The following is a 26,647-nucleotide window of genomic DNA, read 5'->3' as shown; positions in this document are numbered from 1 at the left end:
TGGGAAAAATTGGTTACATTAGAGAAACACTGAAAATAAAACAAAAGCTTACCACCCAAGGCCTTTTCCTCTCAAGCATCTCAATTAAATCTAGATGACGCTTGCGTTCATGGTATCTCTCAACATCTTGTTTGCATCGTTCAATCCTTTGTTTCATTTTCTCCAAAGAATTACTTTTCTCTTTGCACAAGTTCTGTAAGAATACATATTTTCACACTTTACAGTATCTACTCTGTGAAAACACTTTTTAGAAATAATGTATAGCTCACCTGTACATTAACTAAGCAGGATGTTTTCGTACAGCAGTAACTAAGCAGTAACAATCCAACTAAAAATAGATATCCAGTTTTTTCAAGTACCTTTATGGTACTTGCAAAGTACACATACTTTCTCTCAAAGCACACCTAACAGCAGTCTCAACCCGAAGAAAACCTTTAAAAAAAAGCTTATTCATTTCAAGACGAAGTTATTCCCACAGCTCAAACTTCCATTAATCTAGAAGTTTCTAAACAACTTTAACTGATTCTGCTAAATACAAGTAGCAAAAGTCCTTATGAAAGATTTTGCAGAGATTCGTAATAGAAATATTAAGGTTGGCAGTACATATGAATGAAAAAACACGTGCGTGGATAGGCACAAGAAGAAACAGCAGAACAAAGGACTATAAGGGTGGCTTGTACAGATAATGAAGGACACTGCTCCCATCAGTAAAACTGAGGAACATGTTATTTCTGTCAAGATCAAAAAGGCTGTGCTCTGGTAAGACCACTGCACAGGTGACAGTCAGGGAAAGACCCTGCCTCCTTATACCAGGAGGAAGGTTGCAGCACATCACATACACCAGGCCTTTTCTAGTTAGCTTGTCTATTATATTCTAAACAAGGTAAAACAGACAATGGGCAGCAATCTTGTCCAAAATTTATGGAAGCTGAAGTCAGCAAGATTGAGGCAAAGGACCACCCCATAACAGCTGATGGATATAAAGGGTATAAAAGATCTATCCAGAAAACAGTTTGTTACTGCCAATCAAGAATCCCAGAGAAGCAATGAGGACCTGACAATAAGCATCCATTGTCATCTGTGTCCAGACCACTTGGACAGATATGTCTTAGTGTTTGTGAGTATGAGAGTGTGTGAGTGAATGAAATCGAAGAGAAGATGAGCATGAGTGCATAAAATCAACTTACCTGCACACTTAGTAAATAAATACCCTTCCGTAAGACCTCACATTAAATTTTATTATGCTAATTTTCCTACAGTTACTTCTCTGTGTCTCTACAATAGGCATGTTTACCTCCAGTTCTCTTTCTTTTTCTCTGAAGTTTTTCAGTTCACAGTGAGACTGGTACATTTCTGGAGGACCAATAGATTTTTCAGTGGCTTCAAGTAACTCAATCTTACTCAGTTTTGCAAATTCTCCAACTTTGTCCTACAAAATAAAAAGTTATAAAAATGCAGTATTAATTAGAATAGCATAATACAACAATGCTGGATTTAAATAGAGCAAATTACTTCTCATCAATATCATCTGATTTACAGTTCCATGCCAGATAGCTCTGAAAGCTAAGCACAGCATGACCACCTTATACATTTGCAGGGATTTCATACATGGTTTTGTTGGACCTGTTCTGGCCTAATTTAAGCTTAAACCTTTGTGGATCTTATCCTCAGCTGTTTGGCTTTGGCGGCAGCTTTTGAGGTAGCTGGGGGGGGAGGGACAGGGGGGCATCTTGCTTGTTTGTTTTTCAATTCGCTATCATTTTTCTGAACAAGATAGTTCAGTTTAGATAACTTCAGATTTTATTCCACTGTATTCCTCATGTTGGTCCTCAGGCTGTTGCGGTCACACCTTTCCAGTACAAATGCTATGATTAACTCAAAAATTAAGTAATGTGAAAGTTAAGATTAAGCTTGTCAGCCAAACACATCAGGAACCATTGCTGCTAAGGCAGAGCAACAGCTCAAAACAAGACTGGAGTGAATGATATACTTGCCATTGCTACAGTGACAGACAGCAAATTCACCAAACATACAGCGCAGTAATATTCATTAAATTGATGTTTATATACTTTAAAAAAAGCTGTTTTATATACAAGAGTTATGTTAGTGGAGTCTGCAGAAAGTTCTACTCTGAACAAATACTGTGAATATGTAAGATGTTGTTGTGTAATACAGTTGTTTCCAGACTTCCTGAATTTCTAAATTTTAACTTTTTCAGAATGTCTTTTTGAATGCTTTTCTCCTTGAACAGAACAGCAAATACATGCTTGGCCAAGCTCTCGTAAGGCCTTATTTTACTACCGTCTTTGGTGATCCACATGAACTGGGAAGGACTCGGGAGGGAACCCATCATAACATTTTGTTAAGATGCAATTGTGAGGTACCTGCACAGAAGCCCTAACCTGTCTGAGCATGGATGGATTCAGCTACAGGAGCAGCATGTAGCACTCTTTAGTCTTCTCCCTCCCTTAGGAGCTATTTCCATCAAGATGATTTTACCTAATCCTGACCCGGAAAACCTTTAAATTCTACCTATTCTCAAAAAACTGTTGAGTCACAGAAGTTAACCAACAGGGCTGTGGAAGCAGGCCCTGCTGCAGCTGCAGGCTCATTTAATAGAATTGCCTCCGTTGATTGCTTTTTGGAGAAATAAATCTAGACAACTCTTCCCCTTCAGTTACCAAACACAGGATCTAACCCTGAGGAATTGACCGGATATAATTAGTGAGAAGCACATGCAGAGACTGACTGGGAAAGTCAGCAATGCAGGTCTGCAGAAGCCATGCAGATAAAGGTGCAGATAAAGGCACAGTGAAGGCGCTTTTGAGACCTCAAGACTACACAAATTTCCCTTCAGAAATCTCTTTTTGTTATCTAAGAATACCTATAGCAGAAGTAGTGGGACTGAGAGACACCACTGCCAGTACTGCTACCCAAACAACAACACAGGGAACATAAGCAGCTTTCCTCTCAGTCTCAACTTACAGCATGTACAAAACTGCCTAATTAACAAGCCTTATAAGGTCACACAGTTCCTTCTTTCTTTCACCATCACACCAGTATGGCTGCCTCCTCCCTCTCATTCTTTTTGTGGTCCTATTAAATTGAAGAAGTGCTGCAAGATGCAGCAATTAGAAGCTGCAAAATCCTCTCAAAATACAGTGCTCCATTTGCATCCACTGTCTTTCAAAATTCTTTCATACCTGAGGAAGAAACTGGCATAAATTGCCCACTTGGATATTTAAGGCTGCAATCTGTTCTTCTACCATTTTCAGGGTTGATGGCTTTCTGTTAATATACCACATTGATGTGTTGTTCACCACTTGAATCTCCCGTGTGATAATGATATTGGTAGGTGTGTTGGACCTAATAATAAAAGGAACATTTACACTTTTGAGATCACACAGAGATTACTTAATGTCAACAAAATACGTTAAAGTCTTACTGTATTAAAAACTCTAAGGTATCTAAATGTTTACTATAAAACAACCAGATAGTAGTGGCAGATTCAGATTCTAATGTTTCAGATAATGCCCAGTACTTCGATGATGAATTAATCCTGTCATCTTTCCTGTAGAAAGTCTCATGGAAGTCCTATGGCAAGTCTCAAGAATAACTGCAAATCATAACTTAGAGGAAGTTATTCATATAAATGACACACTCATGCTGAATGTACAAATGTAACCATTCTAAATTGTTAGAGATGTGAATAGAATATATATATTTTTATATGATATTTAGTAAGTTTTAAAACTGATACACAGAAGGTACACACCACCACTACACCTTTGAAGTTAAAAGTGCTAGTGTACGGAACTCCATTAATAAACTGTATATATGCCTTCCATCTGGGAACAAAACCAATATCATACAGTATTAAAAATACAAATTGGTTTTCATTTTCTGCTTTTAAAGAACAGCAAAAATGTATCAGTTGTCCTAATGTTCATGTTTAGTTCTCTAGTTCAACAGATATCTTCAAAAATTTAGTTGGGGTTAAGATGGATCAATAACAAGCAACTAATTAGGTGGCCATACACTCCAGAAACTTTGGTCACCACTTTGGTTTGGAAATCTGTCTAGTATCTGTTCAGTCAGCATACTGTTAAAGAGGGAGGACAAGGCTTAGGAGACATTTTGGAGGCCGTGTACTTTAGGAGACTTAAGAACAGAGTTCAAAATAGAAGCGAAAGCTTCCAGTGTTTGGAACAAGTGCCATAAAGATTTGAACCTACTTCTGGAAGACTATATGATTAACTATTTCCTCTTAAACAACCATCACCTCATTCAAAACACCCATGAAACCAGGTTCTTTCCTTTTAACAATCAAGAACCTTTCACTATTGTAACACTTTATTTTCATTACAATCCAAGGGCTAAATTCACCCAAGACATGCATGCTTATACCAGTCAAATTCTAAAACATATCAAAATTCCCATCAGCAAGTATCTTATACATCTTTGCTTTCCCATACCATACTGTCCATTTAAATATTTTCTGCCAATTAGACAAAGGACTAAATTAGAAAAAAGACTGAATGAGAGTCCAAGTACTACAGTGAGTACAGAGGATAATAATTAGGGAAAGAAGCTCTTTGTAAGGCATCTTTGTTTCAGTGAGAAAAATCATTGCTTACTTCTGCCATTAGATATACAGATAAATATGTGTTTAGATGAGATGTATTTAAGGCATTAAAATAAAAAAAGAAAGAAAAGGAAACACATGCATTGCAACAATTAAAGCCTCCACATGCCACAAGTCTCTCTCCAGACTCTTCAATTAATATCATACTATATTACAAGTATCACAAGTTCAGCCTCCCAGAAAGAAGTACTACCTGCTGACCCATTGCATGGCCAGTTTCTAAAGCCTGAATTACTTGACCATTCCCACAAAAATAAATGCTAAGAGAATTTTCCAAAGACCTATTCCAGCACATCTTTTTTTATTTATTCAATTATCTTTTTACACAGTTTGATCAAGGTGGCTAATTTTTATACAAGTTAACTCAGAATCTGAATCAATTGATTCGTTCTATGTTCTCTTCAGTTTAGGCACACAAATCATGCGCCTAAACAGGCTTATCACAATAGTGATAACTATTGTTATCACTGCAGCATCAGGTTAAAATCTCCATCAAAAAGTACTCTAAGGCTTTTGACGCTGTCTCCCAGAACATCCTTGTAGGCAAGCTCAGGAAGTGTGGGCTGAATGAGTGGACAGTGAGGTGGATTGAGAACTGGCTGAAAGGCAGAGCTCAGAGCGTTGCCACCAGTGGCACAAAGTCTAGTTGGAGGCCTGTAGATAGTGAAGTCCCCCAGGGGTCAATACTGGGTCCAGTATTGTTCAACTTAGTCATCAGTGACCTGAATGAAGGGACTGAGTGCACCTTCAGCAAGTTTGGTGGTGCTACAAAATTGGAGGCGTGGCTGATACACCAGACGGCTGTGCTGCCATTCAGAGGGACCTGGACAGGCTGGAGAGAGGGGCAGAGAGGAACCTCATGAAGTTCAGCAAAGGGAAGTGCAGAGTCCTGCACCTGGGAAGGAACAACCCCAGGCACCAGCACAGGCTGGGGGCTGACCTGCTGGAGAGCAGCTCTGTAGAGAAGGACCTGGGGGTGCTGGTGGACAACAAGGTGTTCTTGTGGCCAAGAAGGCCAGTGGTATCCTGGGTTGCATTAGGCAGAGCGTTGCCAGCAGGCTGAGGGAGGTGATCCTCTGCCTCTACTCAGCCCTGGTGAGGCCACATCTGGAGTACTGTGTCTAGTTCTGGGCTCCCCAGTACAAAAGAGACATGGAGCTACTGAAGCGAGTCCAGCGGAGGGCTACTAAGATGATGAAGGGACTGGAGCATCTCTCTCATGAGGAGAGGCTGAGACCGCTGGGACTTTTCAGCCTGGAGAGGTGAAGACTGAAGGGGGATCTTATCAATATGTATAAGTAGCTGAATGGAGGGTGTAGAGGGAATGGGGCCAGGCTCTTTTCCGTGATGGCCAGCGACAGGACAAGAGGCAACAAGCACAAACTGAAACACAGGAAGTTCCATGTGAACAGGAGGAAAAACTTCTTTACTGTGAGGGTAACAAAGCACTGGAACAGGTTGCCCAGAGAGATTGTGCAGTCTCCTTCCTTGGAGATATTCAGAAGCGATCTGGACACAGTCCTGGGCAATGAGCTCTAGGTGATCAGGCTTGAGCAGGGGGGTTGGACTAGATGATCTCCAGAGGTCCCTTCCAACCTCAGCCATTCTGTGATTTAGGAAGTCTATTAGGATAATCTCTTTTTACATGCTAAGACAAAATACATATAGGAAGCATGTGATACTACCCTGTAATCATAAGTAAACATTCTTTTAGAATCTCCTTCTGGGGTATCATAAAATCTGAATTTTCAGAATAAAAAGTTCAGTGTTCAATAAAGACTAGGGATGTCTTTATTCAAAAATCACCTCTCGCTTAACACAGACTACGTTATTCCTAAAAACAGGAATCTAATATTCCTGTTTCTAAATTATAGCATTTAATTACATTCAAGCACACAAAACCAACATTTTCAGAAATGCCTGATAAAATTTTGCAGACTAAATCCAAATGATGTTTCAGTTGCTTTGTCTCAGGAAAGTTTATCTAGAAGATTGCATTAGTTCAAACTAGCCAGATCTACTTTTCTCCTTTCGTTTTATCTCAGTAAGTAGTGTTTTCAGTAAGAATGTAAATGAGCCCCTCAAATCAGTAGTATCAATACAAGAAAGTGCAAGTAGAACATTTGGTTTTACAATTTCAAACTTTGAGAGACTTTTTTTTTTAAACCAACCACTACATCATAATGCTAGTACTGACCGTATCTGAATCATCTGAACCTTAAATGTAATCAAAAGCTAAATATACCACATAAGTCATCCTTTCCCTATATATTCTTTGTACACCAAGACAAGACAAAATGCTTCATAAGGTGAAAAATCAGGACCTGCCATCACTGATCATTTCTTGGGAGACAGGTTTTTAGCTTAAAATTTTGAAGTCTGAAAAAAATCATCCTGCTCAAAGAAAGACCTCTCTACAGTAGATTTTTTTAAACAGCTTTGTGAACGACTGTGTGGAAAAAAAATCGTATTAAAAATGCATTAAGAAATAAAATTTTACTACTTACAATTCAATTTCTACTACACCTTTCAAGCACCCCCGCTTTACAAAGAGACCAACCTACAAAATGAGTTATAGACATTGTTATTGCAAATTATCAGTTACTTAAAACATAATTTCTTACAAAAATATACATTTGTATAATACAGTTCATGTAATGAAATATTTTTACTGAAAAATGACTGTTAAAAAGTAGAATTTGTCTGCCTATTAACAATAGCTAGCAATAAAGGAAGACACCATTAACTTCTTCATTAACTAGCAGTACTAGCCCTTCCTCCACAGATTAAAAATTTCTGACCAATTTCAACCTCCAACACTGAACAACTTATATTCAAAGGATCTACAGAGAAGGAAGAGTTTCCATGAATTCAGAGAATAGAGGCAATGAAAATGAAACACACTACCAAATGCTAATTCTAACAGTGTAAAAAATAAATAAATAGGAAAGGCCAATAAACAACACCAACATACAGTGCTGCCATGCAGACAATTTCTATATTTATATTTGCTCTAGCCTGAGCTATAACTGGAGAACATGTAAAATCATTTAAGTACCCAGATTTAGTGCTCCAAAGTTCTAGTGAAACATATTCCATGTAACCACAACATCCAAAAAAGCAAGAGGAATAACATAAAAATCTGCCAATGCAAATTAAATTCCTATTGTGATGTCAGGACGTTATCTCTTGGGAGTACAAGTGATACAAGTGATCCTATTGAAGATTAGGAATACTTATCCCAAAATCATCCAGCCTGCATTTAAATCAAAGATTAAGAGCTCCAGGCTTTTACATAAATTCTCAGACACATCAGCGACATCCGACTTTTACTGATAATATACATTTAGAAATTTATGTTAGACTTAATTCTAGTTTTATCTTAAGTTTAGTTAGTATTCTTGTTTGAATGTTACTGATGCAACAGGAGGCATTTTCTTTCAAAATGTAACACCTAGTCTACTAAGGTTCCAGTAGAATTCTGGTGTTTCTATCTTATAATTCAGATAAGACGACAAGCAGTTAAGTCAGGCAATCCCTTTGGTAAAAGCTCTTGCCCATGGACCAGCGTTATTCTGCAATTCAGACACCTTATATTTTATTAAAATAAACAGCAAATCAATGAAGATGATCTTTTCTCCTTCTGCTGAACTGGGACTCAATGAAATTCAGATTAAACATCCATATTATAAAAGTTTGTACTCACCTTATCAGCTCGCCCTATAAAAGAAGGTTTTCCAGCCAGTCCCAGGCAGATGGCACAAACAATGCTTGATTTTCCTGTTCCATTAGCACCTACAATCATGTTCAAGTTGGGTCCTGGACGTACTTCACAGCTGTCGTATGTTCTAGAAAACACAATAAATTTACTTCTCAAACCTTATAAACACTATGTCACATTAAAAAGTATGCTCGCTTAAAACCACCTTAAGATATTAAATACAATATATTATATTTTTATCAAGTCTTCATTAAGTTAAACTCATTCCTCAAGTATTAATTTACAAGAAATCTTTGCAGTGAAAGAAATTACACTACATTAAAATAACATGGAATAAAATCCTACTTGCCACTCAAGTCTTCACAAGAAAAGATTATAAAGAATGAAATGTTAGATCGAGCCAAAAAATGACAAAGTTCTTACCGACTTAACTAAGACTTCGTATTATTTTATACCCCCCCAAAAAGAGAGAGAAAGAAACCAGACTGAAGGAATTTAGCTAAGTTTGTTGCATTTGATTCCAGTTGCCTCTTGCACTGCAGTCACAGAAGGAGATTCCAGTCAAGTCCAACCTGTATGACATATATGGGCCTTCAGTTCTGCAAGAAGCCTGTGGGTTCTGTGGTATTACAACTTGATGGATTGGGTCTTGGTAGAGTAGCTGCCTTTAGTTACAAGAACTTAAAATATTAGCCTGTTAACAGTTTTTCTTTTACTTATACTAGACATTATCTTTCATCATGTGCATGCAAGAGGCCTACTACAACAACAACTACAGGAAAAGACTGAGCACTAGCATACAAATTCAAGAAAAACTGATCATGTTAGTATGATCAGTAACACCTCACATTCTTAATGAAGTTCGTCATTTGCAGTTCTGCCCCCATGCAGTACCAGACCTGGACACACATAGAGGAACTCGGGCACTGGCACCAAAGAAGAAAGAGGAGGCAGTTAATGGTAAGACAATAACATAACCGAAGCACCTCAGGAAAAGAAGGTGATAATTCAGTGCTTCATGCTCAGGCTTAAAATACAATGTTTTAGGCTTCATTTGCAATCTGTAGCACGATCCAGAGGCAAATCCGGCGCGCGCAAGGCCGGCCCGGCGCCGCCGCCGCGCCGCTCCCAGGGGACGGGACGCGCCGCGCCGCGCCGCGCCGCCCGCCCCCCACTCACAAGAAGTTCTCCATGGAGATCCGGACGATGGAGCCCTCGACGAAGCGGGCGCGCGGCTCGGGGGCCCTCCCTGCCCGCTGGGTGCCGCTCGTGCCGAGCTGAGAGCCGCCCGCGCCCCATTTGCTCGGCGCCGCCATCTTCGGCCCCGCCGCTGCGCCGCGACCGCCGCCGCCCTCCTCCGCGCGCCAACCCGTCCGGGCGCGCCGCCCGCGCCATTGGCGGGCAGGAAAACGGGGCGGGGCATCGCGCAGTGGCAAAGCCCGCGTTCATTGGCTGAAGGGGAGCCACGGAGCCCTGGTGAAGCTTCTGATTGGTTCGCAGAGCGCCGCGTTGGTGCCTATTGGCTGGAGACGGTTCGGTGCGTGCCGAGGGGGGAGTGTTTTTGCGCGGCTTTCGGTTTCAGAAGAGAAGAGAAGAGAAGAGAAGAGAAGAGGGCGGGCGGTGCAGGACCTGCCGGTCGGTTAAGCCGGGCGGGGCTGCCCGCGTGCTCCCCTGGTTGTAACGGGGAACAGGGCGAGGCCCGCTCCGCTCAGCCGTAACTGACATAAGGCACGGCTTCGCCTCGCGCCTGCCCAGCGGAAGGAATTGCTGCCCGCCTCGCCAGACTACATCTCTCGGCGGGGAGGACTACGTCTCCCAGCGTGCATTGCGGGCGGGCGGCGCAGTGCACGCCGGGATCGACGCGCCGTGCGGAAAAGGTCGCGTCCCCGCCGGCGCCATTGGGACGCGACATGGCGGCGACCGGGCTTTTTCCGCCGCGTTCGGGCCTCGCCGGGCGCGGCACGGCCCCTAAGGCGGCTCCCCGGCGGCTGCCCCTTGGGGAAGGTGCGAGCGGCGCCGCGGTCCCCCTTTAGGGTGCCGAAGCGCGGGGCTAGGCGGAGGAAGCGATAAGGGCTCGGGGGGAGGCCCTCGGCGGCGCTGCCCGCAGCGGGCCGGATGGGGTCGGGAGGCCGCGGCGTTGCCCGCCCGGCCCCGTTGGCGGCCCCGAGCGCCGGCGGCGGCGGCCCCCGCCGGCTTGTGGCGGTGCCTCCCCCGCGAGGTGGCAGCACGGCCCCGCGGTGCGGTGCGGTGCGGCCGGAGGAGGGCGCGCAGCCGCCGACCTGCGGGAGCCGATCCCTCGGGGACGGGCGTCTGTGGGAGTATCTGCACTTGCTCGTGGGGAAAGGCTCAGGTTCGGCTCGAGCAAACTCCTCGTTTCTAGGCTCCAGGATCTCCCTGGGGTTGTTTACTTTTTCTTAATTTTTGACAGACTATTGGGGGAAAATATCTTACATGTGCTATCTTGGGCATCTGGAAGCATATAGGAAGGATAGATATTCTTTGAAAGGATCTTGGAAGAGTGCATATCTGTGAGATTTTTTTTGGCACCTGGACTGTGGGATTACCACTAGTGTTACCAAGTGTCCTACCTTTCCTTTCACAGGTGTTGATTTTCTTTTTTTAATTTCTTTTTTCCTCCTCTTTGAGGAAGGCCAAAGATAAGAGACTGCTTGTGCTTAATTGATTCCTCTACCTCATTCCAGTCGTTAACTAGACTGACTTCTCTTAGAGAGGTTAAAAGCAAAACAATGTGTCACCAGTACAAACGGGGTAATTGCAAGGAAGACTCGGTATCCAGGGTCTTCTAAGGCCACTAGTACCTAAGTGGTATTGGTAATACCATAAAAGGCCAAGGCTGCCTTGGTAATGCCATCATCAACACCATAGTAAGATGTAGCTATCCATTAGGGTATGGCTGTAGCAGAATTGGGATGAAGAGGAACAAGTAACTTAGGGCAGAGTGTTTCTTTAGGAGCAGTTTTTGTGGAGAGAGGGAGGTACAAGGGCAGTGAAAAAAGGTGGTTCTGGATACAGGATAAAGAATGAAGGGGCATGTGTAAGGGGAAATCTTCCAACAGTGGAGATATAGATGCCTACGAACAGTAATGAAGCTGATGGGCAAGTCAGCCAGGATGCTGGACAGCTGCTTTGGACAACCCACAAGACTCTTGATCAACTCTGTTTCCAAAAAACTTGCTGTGGGAGAGTAGTCTAAAGAAGTATAGGTGTGCACCCTTCTTCTAGGTGGTATGGGGAGAGAAGGATTAAAAAAATGATAATTAAATAGTAGCTGTGTGTCACTCCTAAAATTTGTGATAATTGTGATAGCTTTGTAATTCTGTGTAATAATGTGCAGAATGACAATTGTAAATTAAAGTGGTGTGTTTATTAATCGGATTATTATTTAACTGACTTATTAGTTTCTTGGTAATGTTTCACTTAATAAAAATTTAGTGTCTCGAATCATTCAGGTCTCAAACTTGCAGTCTAAAAGGGGAGAGCTGGATTCATGAAGAAGTAATGACTTCCAGCTAAAGGAGGAGAGGTTAGATTAACCATTTCTACATCTTGCTGCTGGAGACTGCTGAGGAAATCTGCAGAATTTGTCAGGGCAGATTTTCTGGGGCCTGGTGAGCATGAATGCTAGTAAGAGCTTGGAAAAAAGACATTGATGCAGGGTGGGCAGCATTTGGATCAAGAGAAGTTCTTGAAAGAAGAGGATAAGGTTTTGGAAGCTAATACAGAACATAAAAGCAGCTGGATGGAGCGCACAGCTTAGTAGTGAGAAAATGAACATAACAGAACATGCATGGGGCTAGGAAAGAGACCAAAAGTGACAGGTAGAAATGCTGGTCTCCAGAGAAACCATAAGCAAGTGGAAATAGGATGAGGAGAGAGAGCCAAGAAAACAACAGATGAAGGATGGGGAGAAAACAGCATGGAGATGAATACCAACCAAAGTAATACAAAGGAGAATTGAAAGATTATCTGTTCACTTCTAAGCAACTAAGAAACCTGTAATGACAAATGGAGATCCTTTTCCAAAGGAAGGGCTAAAATGAAGCGAATGTTACATCTGATATTTAGTGTTCGTTTGAGGGAGCAGGAGATGGATGTTTGCTCTGCAAAGTGTGAGGGGTATTTGACTCAGTGTGTCAGGGTGGAGGAAAAGTGTGCTCTCTTTGGCCCTCTACCTTACATGATAGTACTTTTGGAGCAGTGGGTCCCTTGGGTACTGGAAGTCATAATTTTAAGATTGATTCAAATCCAGATAGATAAATGCCAGATTTTTCAGTGCTCAGCTGGAGTTGTCTTAGTGAAGCTTCATGATAATAAACTTGGAACTGTTAGGTTTATTTTGATTTAATAAAATATTGGGCCAGAATGTGTTTTCATTACATTTGTGTAAAACTAGAATAACAATGATGTTTTATGTAGTTATTCTGGATTTCCATTGGTGTAACTGAGATCAGAATTTGGCCCTCTTTTTAGGAGGTAGTAAAGATACAACAGAATGTCAACCAACTGAAAATATTGAAATAAAATGAGTATTAAACAAAAGAGCAATAAAAGGGCTTTTCCTCTGTTTTCAGGATAAATTTGGTTCAGCTGCAGCACAAAGTTATGTTTACAGCAGTCCAATACAAGCTTTTTAGTGTTTGGTGTGTTACAATAGCTTTTGACATTTTCATAGCCATTCTGTGCTGCAGCCAGGCTCAAAGCAGTTACTTGTGGGTTCTTTCATATTTACAGCTTTTGAAGAAATTATCTGACAGTAAACATGTCCAGTACAGCACAGTCCTGGAACTGTTCTTTGCCCTGCTGTGGTCCCTTTACAGCTATTCCAGTGGCAGAAAAGGACCTAAGAGTAAATAAAAAAAAAAGGATCCAGGACAGAAACTAGTTGCATGGGGAGCTTCTGAATTGGACAGAGCCAATGGAGTGGTTTTTACCTCACCACAGGATTGAGGTTTGCTGGTGAAGCAATCTTAATGCATTTGTCTCTGTTTTCACATGTTTTGCAGCCTTTTACTATTCTGGGAATTTGCCTATTCTATAGGCTGAAATTCAGCAGGTGTTTAACTAAAGTAATAAAAATCTTTTAAAGCCACCTTTCAAATTCTCCCTCCATCCTTCAATTCATGGAGAGGCTAACAGAAGGAAAGGGGCTGTTGTTTCCTGGTGAAGGGACAACTTTGGCTTTTTCTTTGCAGTCAGGATAGCACCTCACACCCTAGGAATGAACACTACTCAGTGATACCAACAAAACCATCACATTAGCAAGGTCCCTGTAAAATAACTGAGCAGAATAGAGTAATTGATTGTGTCTCATTTATATCAGCCTAAATATGAATAATTTGATGGAATAAAGCAGTTACATAACAGAGTTAGAGAAATCCAGTGGTTATTGAATGTATTTATTGCACAACCTCTTTAATTGTTTGTGTCACCAAAATGAAAAGTGATCAGGGATGCTAGGGGCATCTTAAGTTTTTGTCTCAAAAATACTCTGTGCAGCTCAGTATGACAGGTTTTAAATGGGGAGAAACTATTCTATAATGGAACAGTCTGATCTAATGTGTCCCAGGTGCTAGTGGTGCTAAAGGCCAATTAGAAAAGCCTGATACTTTGTGCTGAAAGGAGAGAAGGCTATTCTTATTTCTCAGGCCTCATGCCTTGCAGAAGGAGACTGGATGTAGTTGCTCTAAGAATCACTTGTGCGGCTCAGTGTGGGAACTTCCTGCAGCAGATGAGACTGGCTTTGGGCTGCTATGTGCTGGCAGTTTTAGATGATGTGACCCATGCATTTTGTTTTTTCAGTACTCAAAATATTGAATTCAAGCTATAAGTTCAGTTGTTTCTCACTATGCCAATAACTAAAGTTTGAGGCAGAGCACTAAGATGATTTTCAAAGTTACATTTTATTAGGAAGTTAGAATAATTTCAAAACAAAGTCTTATAAACAAACACAAAATCTGAAAAACAAGTGTGAATTCAGTGTCTCATTAACATAAATGCAAAGCATTTGTGGTTGGGTAAAGTATAAGAAAAGACAAGTATATTCTATGTGAGTGTACAAACTGATTTTATTTAAAAAACAAGATACGGATGCCAGAAAAGCTACAGCTTCAAACGTATGCAAACCCATTCCGTATGGTTCAAAACAGCAGTAGCTTACACTGAATTATACTGGACGCTACAAGTCAATTTGTTATTGGCAAGAATGACAAATATATTCATTATAGTAAAAGAATATAAAACACACAAAATTGGTAGCAAAATGTTAGTTTCCCAGAGAGAGTTGTCATCATGAATAATTGCACTTAATCTGCATGATATTACTAATAGCTAGTACTATGTTCTTTATTATTTCAAAATATTTATAATTTCCTTTAAAAAAATCCATTCTGTACCCAACACAAAACATTCACTGAATGCAGATTTAAGATAACACAATAATAGGTTTTAATTGTGCACCTCTACTTTTCTCTTTGATTTACAAAAGCATTAAAATACTGTATTTAATGATCTGTGCAAAATGGGAAGCCTTTATATAATAACTGATACCTCATGCAAAAGAGAAATAATAATTAAAAAAAAAAAAAAGTCTAAGAAGCCCTGAGTCAGTAATTTCATTGCAAAGGCAAGGAACATGAGTGCTCTGAGTTCTTCCTATATGTCGGTGAATATTCAAACCAGTCCAGTATTTATTTAAAACATGCTTTAAAATAGGTAGTTTGTGCAGTTTCTCACATACAAACTGTCTGTGCACGTCATTCCTTTCAGCAGCATGTGTTTAATACTCAATTTCATTTAAGCTGTCGGGATAGCCTGATGAAAACTGAATTTCTTCCACTTCTAGAATACAAAACAAGAGGGGAAATACTGTAATTACTTGCATTTTTAATCACTTTACATAAGAAGAGTGCAATTACCATGTTGGATTTTAAATGAGATGGCCATACAGCTATTTAAAAGTTGCATAAGATCTTTATTAGTCCAAGTTATCAGAAATTTCTCAGGTTTCACATCTTATAAAAAAGGAAAAATTCTGCCCAGCAGCATGATACTAAAATCAGACCCATTCAGTGGGGATTCAAGGAAAGAAGTATTGACTATCTAATTATAAAAAACACTGTACTAATTATTAGGTGTCTCCTAAGAAAAAGTTTCTTTAGCTTACCTAAACAGGGTCCCGCCTGGAACAGAATATCATCAATAGCCGTGTCACTTCTTATCGACACCCCACGAATTGCTTCAAAAATAATCTGTAAAGGTAAGGCATAGCTTCATGAATACCACATCTAGGGTGAAGGACTGGAGAGAAAAAAAAATCACTGCAGTCTATTCAAGGATCTAGTGTGTCCTGAAAGGCTGCTTCATGGAAAGAAACATATATTCCATCGGTAGTCTATCTGAATGGATTTTCCTTGGTCAGAGAATCTAGGGACATGATGCTGAAAGAAGATTTGTTCTCACAATCTGACACACAATTGTGTTTTACAGAGGACTGATAAATTTATGAGAGTTTATTCTAGTGCTACAATATTTCTATCTTGCTTTTCAGCCCAGATTGGTTGCCACACTTTATTATGCAGGTAATGTTGGAGGGCGGAAAAAAGTATTACAATATTATATTGTGCTCTTACTAACGGAGCTAAACTTGCTTTTCAGTAAAAGTTCATTTTGTCTTACTAGTTTCCAGACTCTTAAGACAAACTGAAAAAATAAGTACATCTTTGGTTAGTGACCAGTGCAGTTTTGAGCCCCATGCTGTTTCAGTCAACAGCAATCTCAGCTTTCTCTGACAGAAACAAACCAGCTTTGTCTCTGGCAGTGTTGAAATCAAAGGCAGAGCTCCGCCCCACATCATCCCTTGCCTCTGGTGCCAACTCAGCCCACCTTGCAAGTATCCAAGCTTTGTGATTATATCAAATCCAGACAAGGCTTTGGACATTAAAAAAAAAAAAAATTGCACAAATGACGTAAATAAAACGACTGCTACTGGCAAGAAGTGAAGTGAAAATGTATTTAAGTAACTCTGATTTTGAGTTAATGAATTAATGAACTATTTTTATATTTGCAACCCACTAATATTTTTAAGAATTCCTTCCCCACCTTCATTTTTCAGTTCTTCATTACTTCGGCTTGTTCAGATGGCCATTTAATCCTGTCTACAATTTTTCTTTTTTTATGCAGAGCCAAAACTTGCATTCTAGCACATAGTTATGTTTAATCTTCCCTTTTGACTGGTTTTTGTTTGTTTTTTCCTTACCTGGTGGGTTTTTTCACTTTCATATTCTATCAGTCCCCTTAGCCAAGAGATGCTTTGTTCCCCTGTTCTCCTCCACAAAGGAATCTCTTCATCATCACCTTCCTTTTTTAGGTAAACACTTAATAACCCAGTCCCGGCTCCATACATGTGATAGAAAAATGTCAAGCACAGTTTTCCAGGGATCCCTCTTAGTGTTCTTGAAGTTAGGTATGCCCTCTGTCCATACACCATGTCGGATGCCTCTATATACATGTAGTATCCTTAAAAAAAAACACAATCAAATATTAGCACAGTAGAAGGGTTCTTTCAGCGTGATCATTATAATAAAATGTACGTATGAAACTATTTTGATAAATGCTCTTGCTCGAACTAGAGTTTGGAAACAAGTACTTATTTTTTTAATTATGTAGTAGAATATATGTTAAATGAACGCTGATATAAAAACACTTAAAATCCTTTATATCAGAGGAACACATAAAGGATAGCAGTAGAAGGCAATACAAAGAAAATAAATCATACAGAAAACTGTTTTTTTAATAAACTGATTTTTTTAAGAGTTTTCCATTCAGTGGAATCGAAGTGATAGAGGCAAGCAGACAATGTGTAGACAATGTTTCTCCTTTTGTACGGTACTCCCCTGTACAAAAAGGCGAAATTAAACCAAAGAAGAACCTCTACTATTTCAAGCACAACTATGGCTTTGATCAAAGTAGAGGTTTAATTTTGCTGATATGAGGGCCAAATTCTGCCTTCACATATAGATCCATATATAAATATATATATATATACACACACACACAGCCCTCACTTCACTTGTTTTTAAGTCTGGAATACACACTGATATTGATAGATTAATTTACTCTTGGACTTCAAAGACAGTTGCATGTACATTTGAGGGTATAGTTTAGGCTATAGTTAGAGCTGATGTTATTAACAAAGCAAATTAATGGAAATACCTCTTTTACATCACATATGACATCAACAATAATTTTCTTTCTGTGATTGTGATGTGAGGATACAAATGAAGAAAACTGGATTACCAAGAATCCAGGAGTAAATGAAAGTTTATGTTATGAACTCTGATCCTTGGGAAAATTAATTGGTGGCAGACAAATTATTTTTCCCTTGAGAACCATCATTCAGTTATTTCCAGTTGGAGCAAACTGAGGTGTATCGGGGGACCGGGAAACATCCCCATGTCCTATCTGCTAGCCATACTGCTTTGCATCGTGAGGCACGTGCTCCGCCAGTAGGCAGGAGGTTCATATTTTGCCACAGCAGTTCCTACAGTCTCACTGCTCCCTTCTTGTCGCATGGGAGAGGAAAAGCTGCCCTGCCACCACTGCGAGTAATGGAGTTTGCATCGGCCTGGGAGAAGGGGGATCACGGAAACAGGAGACAAGTAGAGAATGGCGAGAGCTGCTGGTAGGTGCTCCGGGCATCTGCCATGATGTTCAAAGTCCTAACGTGCAAGCTCACACTGAAGACCTCCTCTGTAAACAAGATTATAGTTTGGTGGTGAGCAGCAGTAGGAGAAAGAAAGAGGGTGGAAAGGAATAAAATTATCTACAGCTGTGGATCTACAAAGACAAGACCATTTCGTACAGTGTGTTGGAGGAAATTCCCAAGGCTATTACACCGAGCCTGATTACAGGACTTTTGATGTTGACTGTGCTTAAAAGTTACTTGTGTTAATAATCCAAACTTATAACTAGTAATAGAGCATAATAAAAAACTTGTTTTTATTTTTAAGGCCTCAAAGATAGATATTATAAACTTGTTGGAAAGACTAGATCAGTTCTAGGTTTGTGAATTCAAATCCACATTTTTTCTCAACACGTTCTGCTGCAAACAGATGTGTGATACAAGGAATAAACGATGTTGTAAACTTGTTTTCTTGTCATGGCCCAGGCTTAAAAGATTCTCCTGCTTCACAATTTCTAAAGGCAAGCTATCAATCTCAAATCTCAGAATGGTTAGTGATCTGCAGAAACAGAGAATAGGTCTGAAGTCAGTCTCTGCTTTAGAAATAAAGAAAATTAAGCTAACAGCCAATTCCTCTTCTTGAGCAAGAAACTCAAGAGTTGTTCCTTCAATAAGTAGAGAGGATTTGACCGTGGGAGCATGAGACCTGGAATGTAGAGTATTTGGAAGAGGTAAAATAAAATGGCATTATGTAGGGAATGGCAGGGTTAAAAAAAATGCAGCAAACAAACCTGCGTATTGAATCCTTTGATTGAATAAAGCTTGGTTACCTACCAAAACAACCAGCAATTTTAAAATGATGTAATTCTTTCAGATTGTATTACGTAGAAAAGTGTGCCAGACAGTACGGAGATGACCCACACATGCTTCTCCAAGAGGTTCACCAACATTTCAAAACAGTCACCCAAACGAGCTGTAAAAACTGTTAGGAAAAATACTTGCTGATTTTAAGGCTGGTTATCATGCATGTAGCTTACGCAGAAGATCCAGACAATAGGGATGACAAGAGCTTACTGACAGTACACCATCTAGCTTACGCCCTAATATGGCAGTTTCTCTAATATTACATTTCTACCTCTTTTTCATTTTGAAATACAAAAGGAACAGGAATATCAATATTCCCTTTTGAAAATCATTCCACAGTACAAAGGTATCATTATTAGGAAATTGTTCTTGATATGTATCCTACATTTCCCTTTACGTAGCTTGGTCAGAACTACATCTGCTCAGAATATGCTCTGATTTACAAGTAATGCAGCTGTTGCTCATTCTCATTTCAGAACACACAAGAGGAGCTGCAAGGTTTAAAACTTACTTATCCTTGAAGGTGATTCATATTTTTACCTGGAATCAGCACTGTTTAGAACAGACAGCGGAAGAACATAATTTCTTGGCAGTCTGAAATTTCAAGCCAAATTAAAACAGCCTCATCAACATTCTCCATTCCACATGCAGGAATCTGGCCACACAGGCCCACATGATACAGATTTATACCTCTGTAAACAGTTAATTTCTATACCCTGCTCAGGATACAGCTACTACACAAGTTTTACTAGGGAACAGGAAAGTGACATTTTGCTGAAGATGCTCTTCCCCTGTGAGAAATGCTAAAGTGATCAAAAAGAGGACAAGAGGATTTGTCATTTTATTATGTAGAAACAAAATAATTTTCCAAAGATTCTTGAATTAAGCTTGCACAGAGCAAGTTTTCATATGCACAGCTGCGACAACTATGCTTAATAATGCTTAACATGGTTTACACTGACTCACAGTCAATTGAATAATAATATTGTTTGGCGAGCCTTTTGAACAGGCCAACTGCTTTAACAATCCAGTGAAAACTTCTAACACACTGGATAGACGTCTACAGTGAATAAAGCCAGCTTGGCTGTAACTGACTTTATAAATTGCTGAATGAGTGTTCAAAGTATTTTAGATTAACTCAGTCTCTGTTCTGAAAGTTCAATGTGAAGCTTAACTCACCTACCCCAGTAGTGTGGTCTCCTCTCGGTCCAGTGTAGGAAGTGGGAGTTGGACCCCTTCTCCTGTGCCAGCTCCCGCGACCTCGCTTCTTCTGGGTAAACATACACTCATCTTTTTCGAAAGTGCATTCTCCGGGATTCGGTGGCAATAGATCTAGAATGAAAGGTCACTGTTTAAAACTGCAGATATATGACAGATGTATGGAGAGAATAGATAAATGATTTAATATGTTCACTCACCTATTGAGATCACTTATGGTGTCTACCTAGCAGTAGTCACAAGCCCATAAATGTTAGCTTCAAACTGAAATGGCAGATATAATTTCATTTTCTTCACAGCTTTGGGGAAATCTGTGTCCTAGTGTGGCTCTCTATCATGTGGTAATATTCTTTAAAACCTCTCTTACATTTTATCATAGCTCTTATTCTGCTGTGGGCTCTACCAGCCTCATTTCTTCACCAGTGTGACACCCCAAACAGTCTAATGAGCTCCTGCATGCATAACATGTATACTAATAGATCTTGTCAAAGATCAGGGTTCCTGGGATCTATAATCAAATGGTCAGATTTAGCTTTCCTATGTTCCCTTGGCGTCAGGTTCTAATATCACATATAATGGACCACAGAGAGGCATTTCCCAGAGTATATTTTCAGTGTTTGCAATTCAGCTAGGTGATGCAGAAGAGAGGAAGTTTAGAATTCAGGTGCTGGATGGTAAGAAAATGAGGAAATGTCTTTCAGGTCTTCTGCTACAATTTGTTGTTTAGGAAAAAACACTAAATTGCTTTTTCCTTGTGAAAACCTCACACACTCTGGAATATTGTGTATTTTTTGCTGCTATCAGTGACAAGACTATACATCCAAGTATCAGTTTTGTGCCTTTGGTGCTTTTTAAAATTCCTTAGGAAGTACGGACAGGCAAACAGGGCAACTGTTGGAATTATTTTATAAAAATGGCATGTTGTTTTGTATGTGTGACTTTCACTGTTCAGTAATGGTTAGCTGCCTGAATGCATGAAGTCCAATGAAAGGGGGTCCTAAAAAGGTTGTTATTGCACAGTAACATGAAAAGCATCGTAAGTCAGCCTCTTCACCATTTCAAAGGCATGACTTTATTCAGAAGACTGGAATTATGGATTGTGCCTGTCTCACAAGAATGGTTTCTAAAATAGGAGGCAATTCTTGTATTGTCAAACCTCAAAAAGCCCCCAGAAAAGGGAGTTTGGGTGAGTTCAGAGAAGGTAGCCAGTACATGTCAGAGAGTAAAGACTCATTTGAAAACTTCCAGTTCCTCCCACTACAGCAGGGGGACTTATCTTATTTTTGTTCATTAGAGAACTGCAGCTCAGATAAGGGGCTCTATCTTGGCCTTGCATAACTGTACTTTTGGATTAAAAAAATAATGCCGTCTTTTGAAAATGTTGCTTTTGAGTCTGTTTCCAGTCTCCTAGTCTAAGACTCAGTTGAAAACTGCATCTGCCTCAGTTTGACTGTATTTTTTTAATTGTCATGCCCCCAAAAGAATGATCAAGTATACACAACTGCACTGAGTCAGTGAGGTTAATCAGAAGTTAGTTGGTACCACTGTAAACAAAATCTGGTCCTCACTATACATATTCTATTGCAAAAATAGGATTAATGCAATACTTACAGCAACAATAAAATAAAATAAACCACAGCGGGAATAAGCTAGCTGTAGGATGGGCTTGGAAAATGAAGATGTAAGATGACCTTTTTTTAAAGAGCGGACAGGGAGGGTAGTAGCCATTGGAAGACAAAAATACATGGTCTTACCAGCAGCCTGGCAGCTTCCCAGGCTCAGTGATATATCATCCAGTGCCACAAGTCCACAGTCCCAGAAGCTTTTACACCAGCTCACAAAGACAACCTGCAATACAGGAAGGAAGTTTCAGGTATCCCTAACAAAAACTGGCACTATTGACAGTCTGAGATTTTAGATTTTCTGATTGCACTAATAATTTTGACATCTACAGTACAGAAGTGATCAGTTAACTTTTTTTCCGTGTAGTAATTTTGCCAGTGACGACTGAAATTTTAAATCCAGTGGGGTTTAGATGTCTTTATTCAATAAAAAGTGTTATCACATTTTTTTAGGTAAATGATGTATCTCTGTATATAGTTATTTTATTAGCAGAACAGGTACTTTTTAGTATATGAGAAAGAAAGTATGACTCACTACAGTTGTTGGGTTTTTCTCTTCCCCAAAAAACCAAAACCGACCAGCTCAAATGTCCTCAGCTGCCCTATCCTTACAACCTCCCTTGGAATTTTGTCCATGGGAAAAGAAATCTGAAAGAGTAATGCAGAGGGATGGCCAAGAGAAATGGCCCAGGCAAACTGCAAACAAAGACCAACGGCAAGGAGATGAAACTGCTGCATGCAGCGGGATTCTGCCCAAATGCTGTAAAGCCATGCTATCACAGAGCAGGAGGATGGAAACGCACAGCATGATTCACAGGGCTCTTCTGGGTACTGTGCAGATTAAGAACAAATGTCTTGTCCAAGATGTCTTATTTGACTAGTCATTAATTATGCCATGGAAAATACAAGTCACTCAAGATTTGAGATATATAGTCAATAAAGGGAAATAAAATGCAAAGAAACCACTGAAACTGTACGACTCCCAGCTGCCCTTCCCCAAGATTGACACAGATCTGTTTGGATTAGAAAGAAAAAATAAGCTTTATTTTGTGAAAATACTGCTGGCAATTTTATTTGCCTAACTACTGCAAACCATCTGTATGACCACTGGGGTTATGACCATAGTCTGGGAGGAGTTTTTCAAAACAATTCCTTTGTGATGAGGTCTGAGTTAGTAGCTGGAGACAGATAAATGTCACTTGTAATGGTTTAATGCTCTGGAACAACTGTAAACTCCTCAGTTACACATTTGAGGTTCAGTGTTGACTGGCAGTTTCATGCTGGTACAAAAAGGTTGTTAAAAGTACTGCATCCTTTATTTACTATGTCCCTCTTTAAGAGGGTCAGTAACACCTTCAGTATTGTTGTTATACAGGATTTTGCTAGATTGCTTTGCTATGTGGTATTTGTTTATCCATCTGCTTGTGAAATAGCCTGAGAGGTAACTACACTTAAACCTCTGGAAAATGCATGGATTTTGCTGCTTGGCACAAAGCGATTTTCAAAACCATTTTACATTCAGCACCGCTTGGTAAAAGGGATCATCTGTTTTGCAAACGGTTACAGGTACAGACCTGCGGAGTGCGCCAGCACAGCATGCACAGCAGCTCAGTGTATAGTGGCCTAATACAGGGCTTGGATTTTTTTCTGGAGAGCTGCTTCCTTAACATTAAGGTTTGACAGGACAACTTTTTTTCCCTAATTTGCAAGATCATTCTCAAGAAACAGGCACCATCTATTAAAAATTAAAAAATGGTAGCATGTCTTGGAATAAATAATACAATAAACACTGACATTGCGTAGACATCATTCATCAGACTCCTTAGCTGTTAATAAATGCATTCTGCTGAACATTGGTAATAAACTAAAGATATATTATAGTCCCAAACCCAAGAATCTTCAGAAAACCACACATGACAGGGTGAAGTCTGTTCTCATTTGTGAAACAACATTTCCACACAGTGGGCCTGATCACCCACCATCTAAGTGATGTTTTCCCATTGACGTCACTGGGAACAGGATCGAGTTCTTTATTCTTAAATTGCAGCAATTTGTTCCATACAAGGTATGCAATTACCCATGGGCTCCTGCAGAAAGCACTCCATTTAAACGCAACCCGACAATAACTGTCGGTCTGTCAAAGGCTTAACTGAACTAGTACTCTTCATAGAAAAGATTGATCTGTTTCAGTTACACTTCTAAACCTGTTCAGTTTTGTCATTTGTACCTTTGACGTGACTAATTCTTCGCTTGCTTTTCGTGGTATTGAGCGACATGCTGCCCTGAGCAGACTTCACAACTGAGCAGGGCTGGGGGGATGTGTTAGATTGTGCCTGGGAATGTGGAATCTCCAGTATTAGCTCTAGCATAATCTGCTGAAGTTGTCTATTGCCCTCCTGGCTAATCTTGCTGTTACAGTCTAGTTTTTAAGCAATGGGGCAGAGGATATTTTTCTTCACAGGTCAGCTGTGCTCACTCCTCCTTTGCCCCAAATACCTTTGGCCATTCTAGAGAATTTGAACTTCACCTACCAAAATCGTATCAGTTTGGTGTTTACTTAGCCACTCACTTGCACCCTCAGGTTAGATCTCTGAATCCTTTCTAGACTCTGCACAGGACTCGTGTTTCACTGTGACTGACATTTGCTCTTGTTTTGAATTAAAATATTTCCTCAGTTGATTCTTCCAAAAGAAATCTTTACAAATTTATCTCATGCCTTGGAAGAGAGACTAGAGACATCTTTGTGCTCAGCTCACACTTTCTTTGTAAAACATGACAGATGAACAATATACTAATTGTTTCAATCTAGATAACAACTCTTCATAGGTTTGTGTGCTTTCCTGGAGGCTAAATTAAAAATGTTATCAAATACAGGCAGTCATTGCCAGTGTTACCGAAAAATAAAACATATTTTCCTCTTCTGTCTCTTCCTATTCCAGTAAGAGGAGACGGCCAGGGCATTAGTCCCTTCCAAATAACTGCCTCAAGTTCTGGAAGCTTATTTGTTTATTTTCCAGTGCTTAACCAATGTTATTGACCTACAGCCTCAAAATTATCAATGATCAGTTCTTTTCATTTATCCTATCAATAATAGTAATGCCAAATGAGAACAATTAGTAGAGCAAGCAGGGTTTCACTTCTCCTATGATATTTTGCTCAGTTTTGGCTCAGACACTGAGTTAGGTACAGAGGATTTCCTGTCCTTACCACTCCGCATCTCTACAAGTAGAAATGAGCTGAATGTAGGAATATGAGGAGAATACTTGCTCTTGGAAGAGAAGAAAGAATAGGACATGGGTTAGGTCTCTCCATGAAGAGGTACAGAGATGAAAGGACTAATGCAGGAGCTTGTAAAAGTAGTCTTGAAGGAGCTGGACTGAGAACAGGAGAGAAAGAAAAAAGATGCCCCCCGATTCTTATGGGTCCTCCGTGTTTTCTTTTAGACTTGTTTATCCCCGCAGGGATAGCCGTTGTTCAATTAGAGAGCCAGACCAGACAAACTAGAGAAAAACTGGGACAGTGGCCAAATCTGGTGACTGGAAAGCAAGCTGTGCCTTTGCAGCAGATTAATTTACCTGGTTCTATCCTGCTATATATTCCTAGGTTTAAACTACATACTATGTACTAAACTAAACTACACACATACTATCGACCGTATATCGGTCGATACATAAAACTTATTGTCTAATGCTGACACATCTTTAGGTCCGATTTTTTAAAGACAAGAGAAAGGTGGTTTATAGTGGGGTCTGGGTTGGGTTTCTGTGAAGAGCAACAGCTGTAACTTCAACTACCGTGACACCAAGCTCACTAAATTATGAAATCCAAGCAGAATTCATTTGAGCACCAGAAGCAAAAGTGTGACATGACACAAGGAAGCCGTCAAGACATTATAACCGAACAGTGAGCCTGACTCTCGGGTCAGCGACACTAGCACCCAGCTGTGTAAGCGTATCAGCCACGTAGCACTCGCTGGCACAGTGAATCAGGGAGCCGTTCGGGTTGTCCCAGGGCTGTTTGACACAAATCTCATCCGTCCAGCCCAAATTACTTTCAGCTAGTTTAATTAAACTAAATGGCTTGTTTTCATTTGACTTACACAGGAAGTAATTTATCAAACAACTGAAATAATAAACTATTAAGCCGAAATCTGAATATCTGCAACCTTCTGTGTCATTTTAAACAAACTCATTTAAAAGGGCACTTGCCACGCGAGTTTAATTTCCTTGCTATATAAATACTGTGAGCTGCTGCGGGTGAAATAATAGATCATGAAAGTTTCTACATATGCAATCGGATAACACCGGTACAAAGTTAGTGACATTTGAACAAATATTTTTGAAAATCTTTCCTGTCCAAGGACAGAAAGGTTGCAGAAATAAACAGTGAAAGATAGCCAAAAAATTGACAGAACAAGCTAAGGCCACAGGCTGTTAATGCTGCGTCTATGTTCAGTGGATTGCACTGTCTAGTAAAGAATACTGTCTGCACAGAAAAGCTTATAGGCCACCGATAACTTCTGCAGTCCCCTAAAATGCTGCTAGATTGCCATTATTCTCTTACTATGGCTCTATTTTCTTTTCATTGAAACTGGTTTGTTGGCTTTTTGTAACCGGGAAAGGTTTTCGCCTTTAGACTGCAGTCTTTTCAGATGATCTAGCATAGTAATATCACAATATTAAGTACCCAAAATAAAAACTGAGCAACATAATGAAATGTCAGTTAAATATCACAGTTACCAAATGGAGGCATGTAATAGTAGTGCAACAGTAGTGGTACTGCAACATATCCCTTTGCTCAGCTACTGTGAAGGTGCAGGCCACTAAGATAACACTTTCTAACCTGAGTAATTTTTACATTCATTTCCAACCTATTAT

The 26,647-nt window shown here is 40.0% G+C and overlaps 2 protein-coding genes across 5 annotated transcripts in view; both read right to left on the bottom strand.

The window, feature by feature from the left end:
• Positions 1-9,786, bottom strand: part of SMC5 (structural maintenance of chromosomes 5) — a 50,246-nt gene extending 40,460 nt beyond the window's left edge. For 2 of the 3 annotated variants that reach the window (XM_064502676.1, XM_064502678.1), the window contains exons 1-6: positions 9,546-9,786; positions 8,352-8,493; positions 7,153-7,205; positions 3,204-3,366; positions 1,295-1,429; positions 53-193 (exon numbers count right to left, since the gene is read on the bottom strand). In XM_064502676.1, the coding sequence (XP_064358746.1) occupies positions 53-193; positions 1,295-1,429; positions 3,204-3,366; positions 7,153-7,205; positions 8,352-8,493; positions 9,546-9,682 (771 nt within the window). In that variant the 5' untranslated portion in view covers positions 9,683-9,786. Of the gene's footprint in view, positions 1-52; positions 194-1,294; positions 1,430-3,203; positions 3,367-7,152; positions 7,206-8,351; positions 8,494-9,352; positions 9,472-9,545 lie in introns of those variants that run through there. The other variant, XM_064502677.1, reaches the window with a different exon arrangement.
• Positions 9,787-14,268: 4,482 nt separating this feature from the next.
• Positions 14,269-26,647, bottom strand: part of MAMDC2 (MAM domain containing 2) — a 60,852-nt gene continuing 48,473 nt past the window's right edge. The window contains exons 10-14 of one of the 2 annotated variants that reach the window (XM_064502857.1): positions 21,903-21,996; positions 20,110-20,262; positions 16,642-16,901; positions 15,550-15,634; positions 14,269-15,224 (exon numbers count right to left, since the gene is read on the bottom strand). In XM_064502857.1, coding sequence (XP_064358927.1) covers positions 15,163-15,224; positions 15,550-15,634; positions 16,642-16,901; positions 20,110-20,262; positions 21,903-21,996 — 654 coding nt within the window. In that variant the 3' untranslated portion in view covers positions 14,269-15,162. Of the gene's footprint in view, positions 15,225-15,549; positions 15,635-16,641; positions 16,902-20,109; positions 20,263-21,902; positions 21,997-26,647 lie in introns of those variants that run through there. The other variant, XM_064502858.1, reaches the window with a different exon arrangement.

The sequence above is a fragment of the Dromaius novaehollandiae genome, chromosome Z, assembly GCF_036370855.1.
Source record: "Dromaius novaehollandiae isolate bDroNov1 chromosome Z, bDroNov1.hap1, whole genome shotgun sequence".
NCBI lineage: Eukaryota > Metazoa > Chordata > Aves > Casuariiformes > Dromaiidae > Dromaius > Dromaius novaehollandiae.
This window is presented reverse-complemented; position numbering and strand designations above follow the sequence as displayed.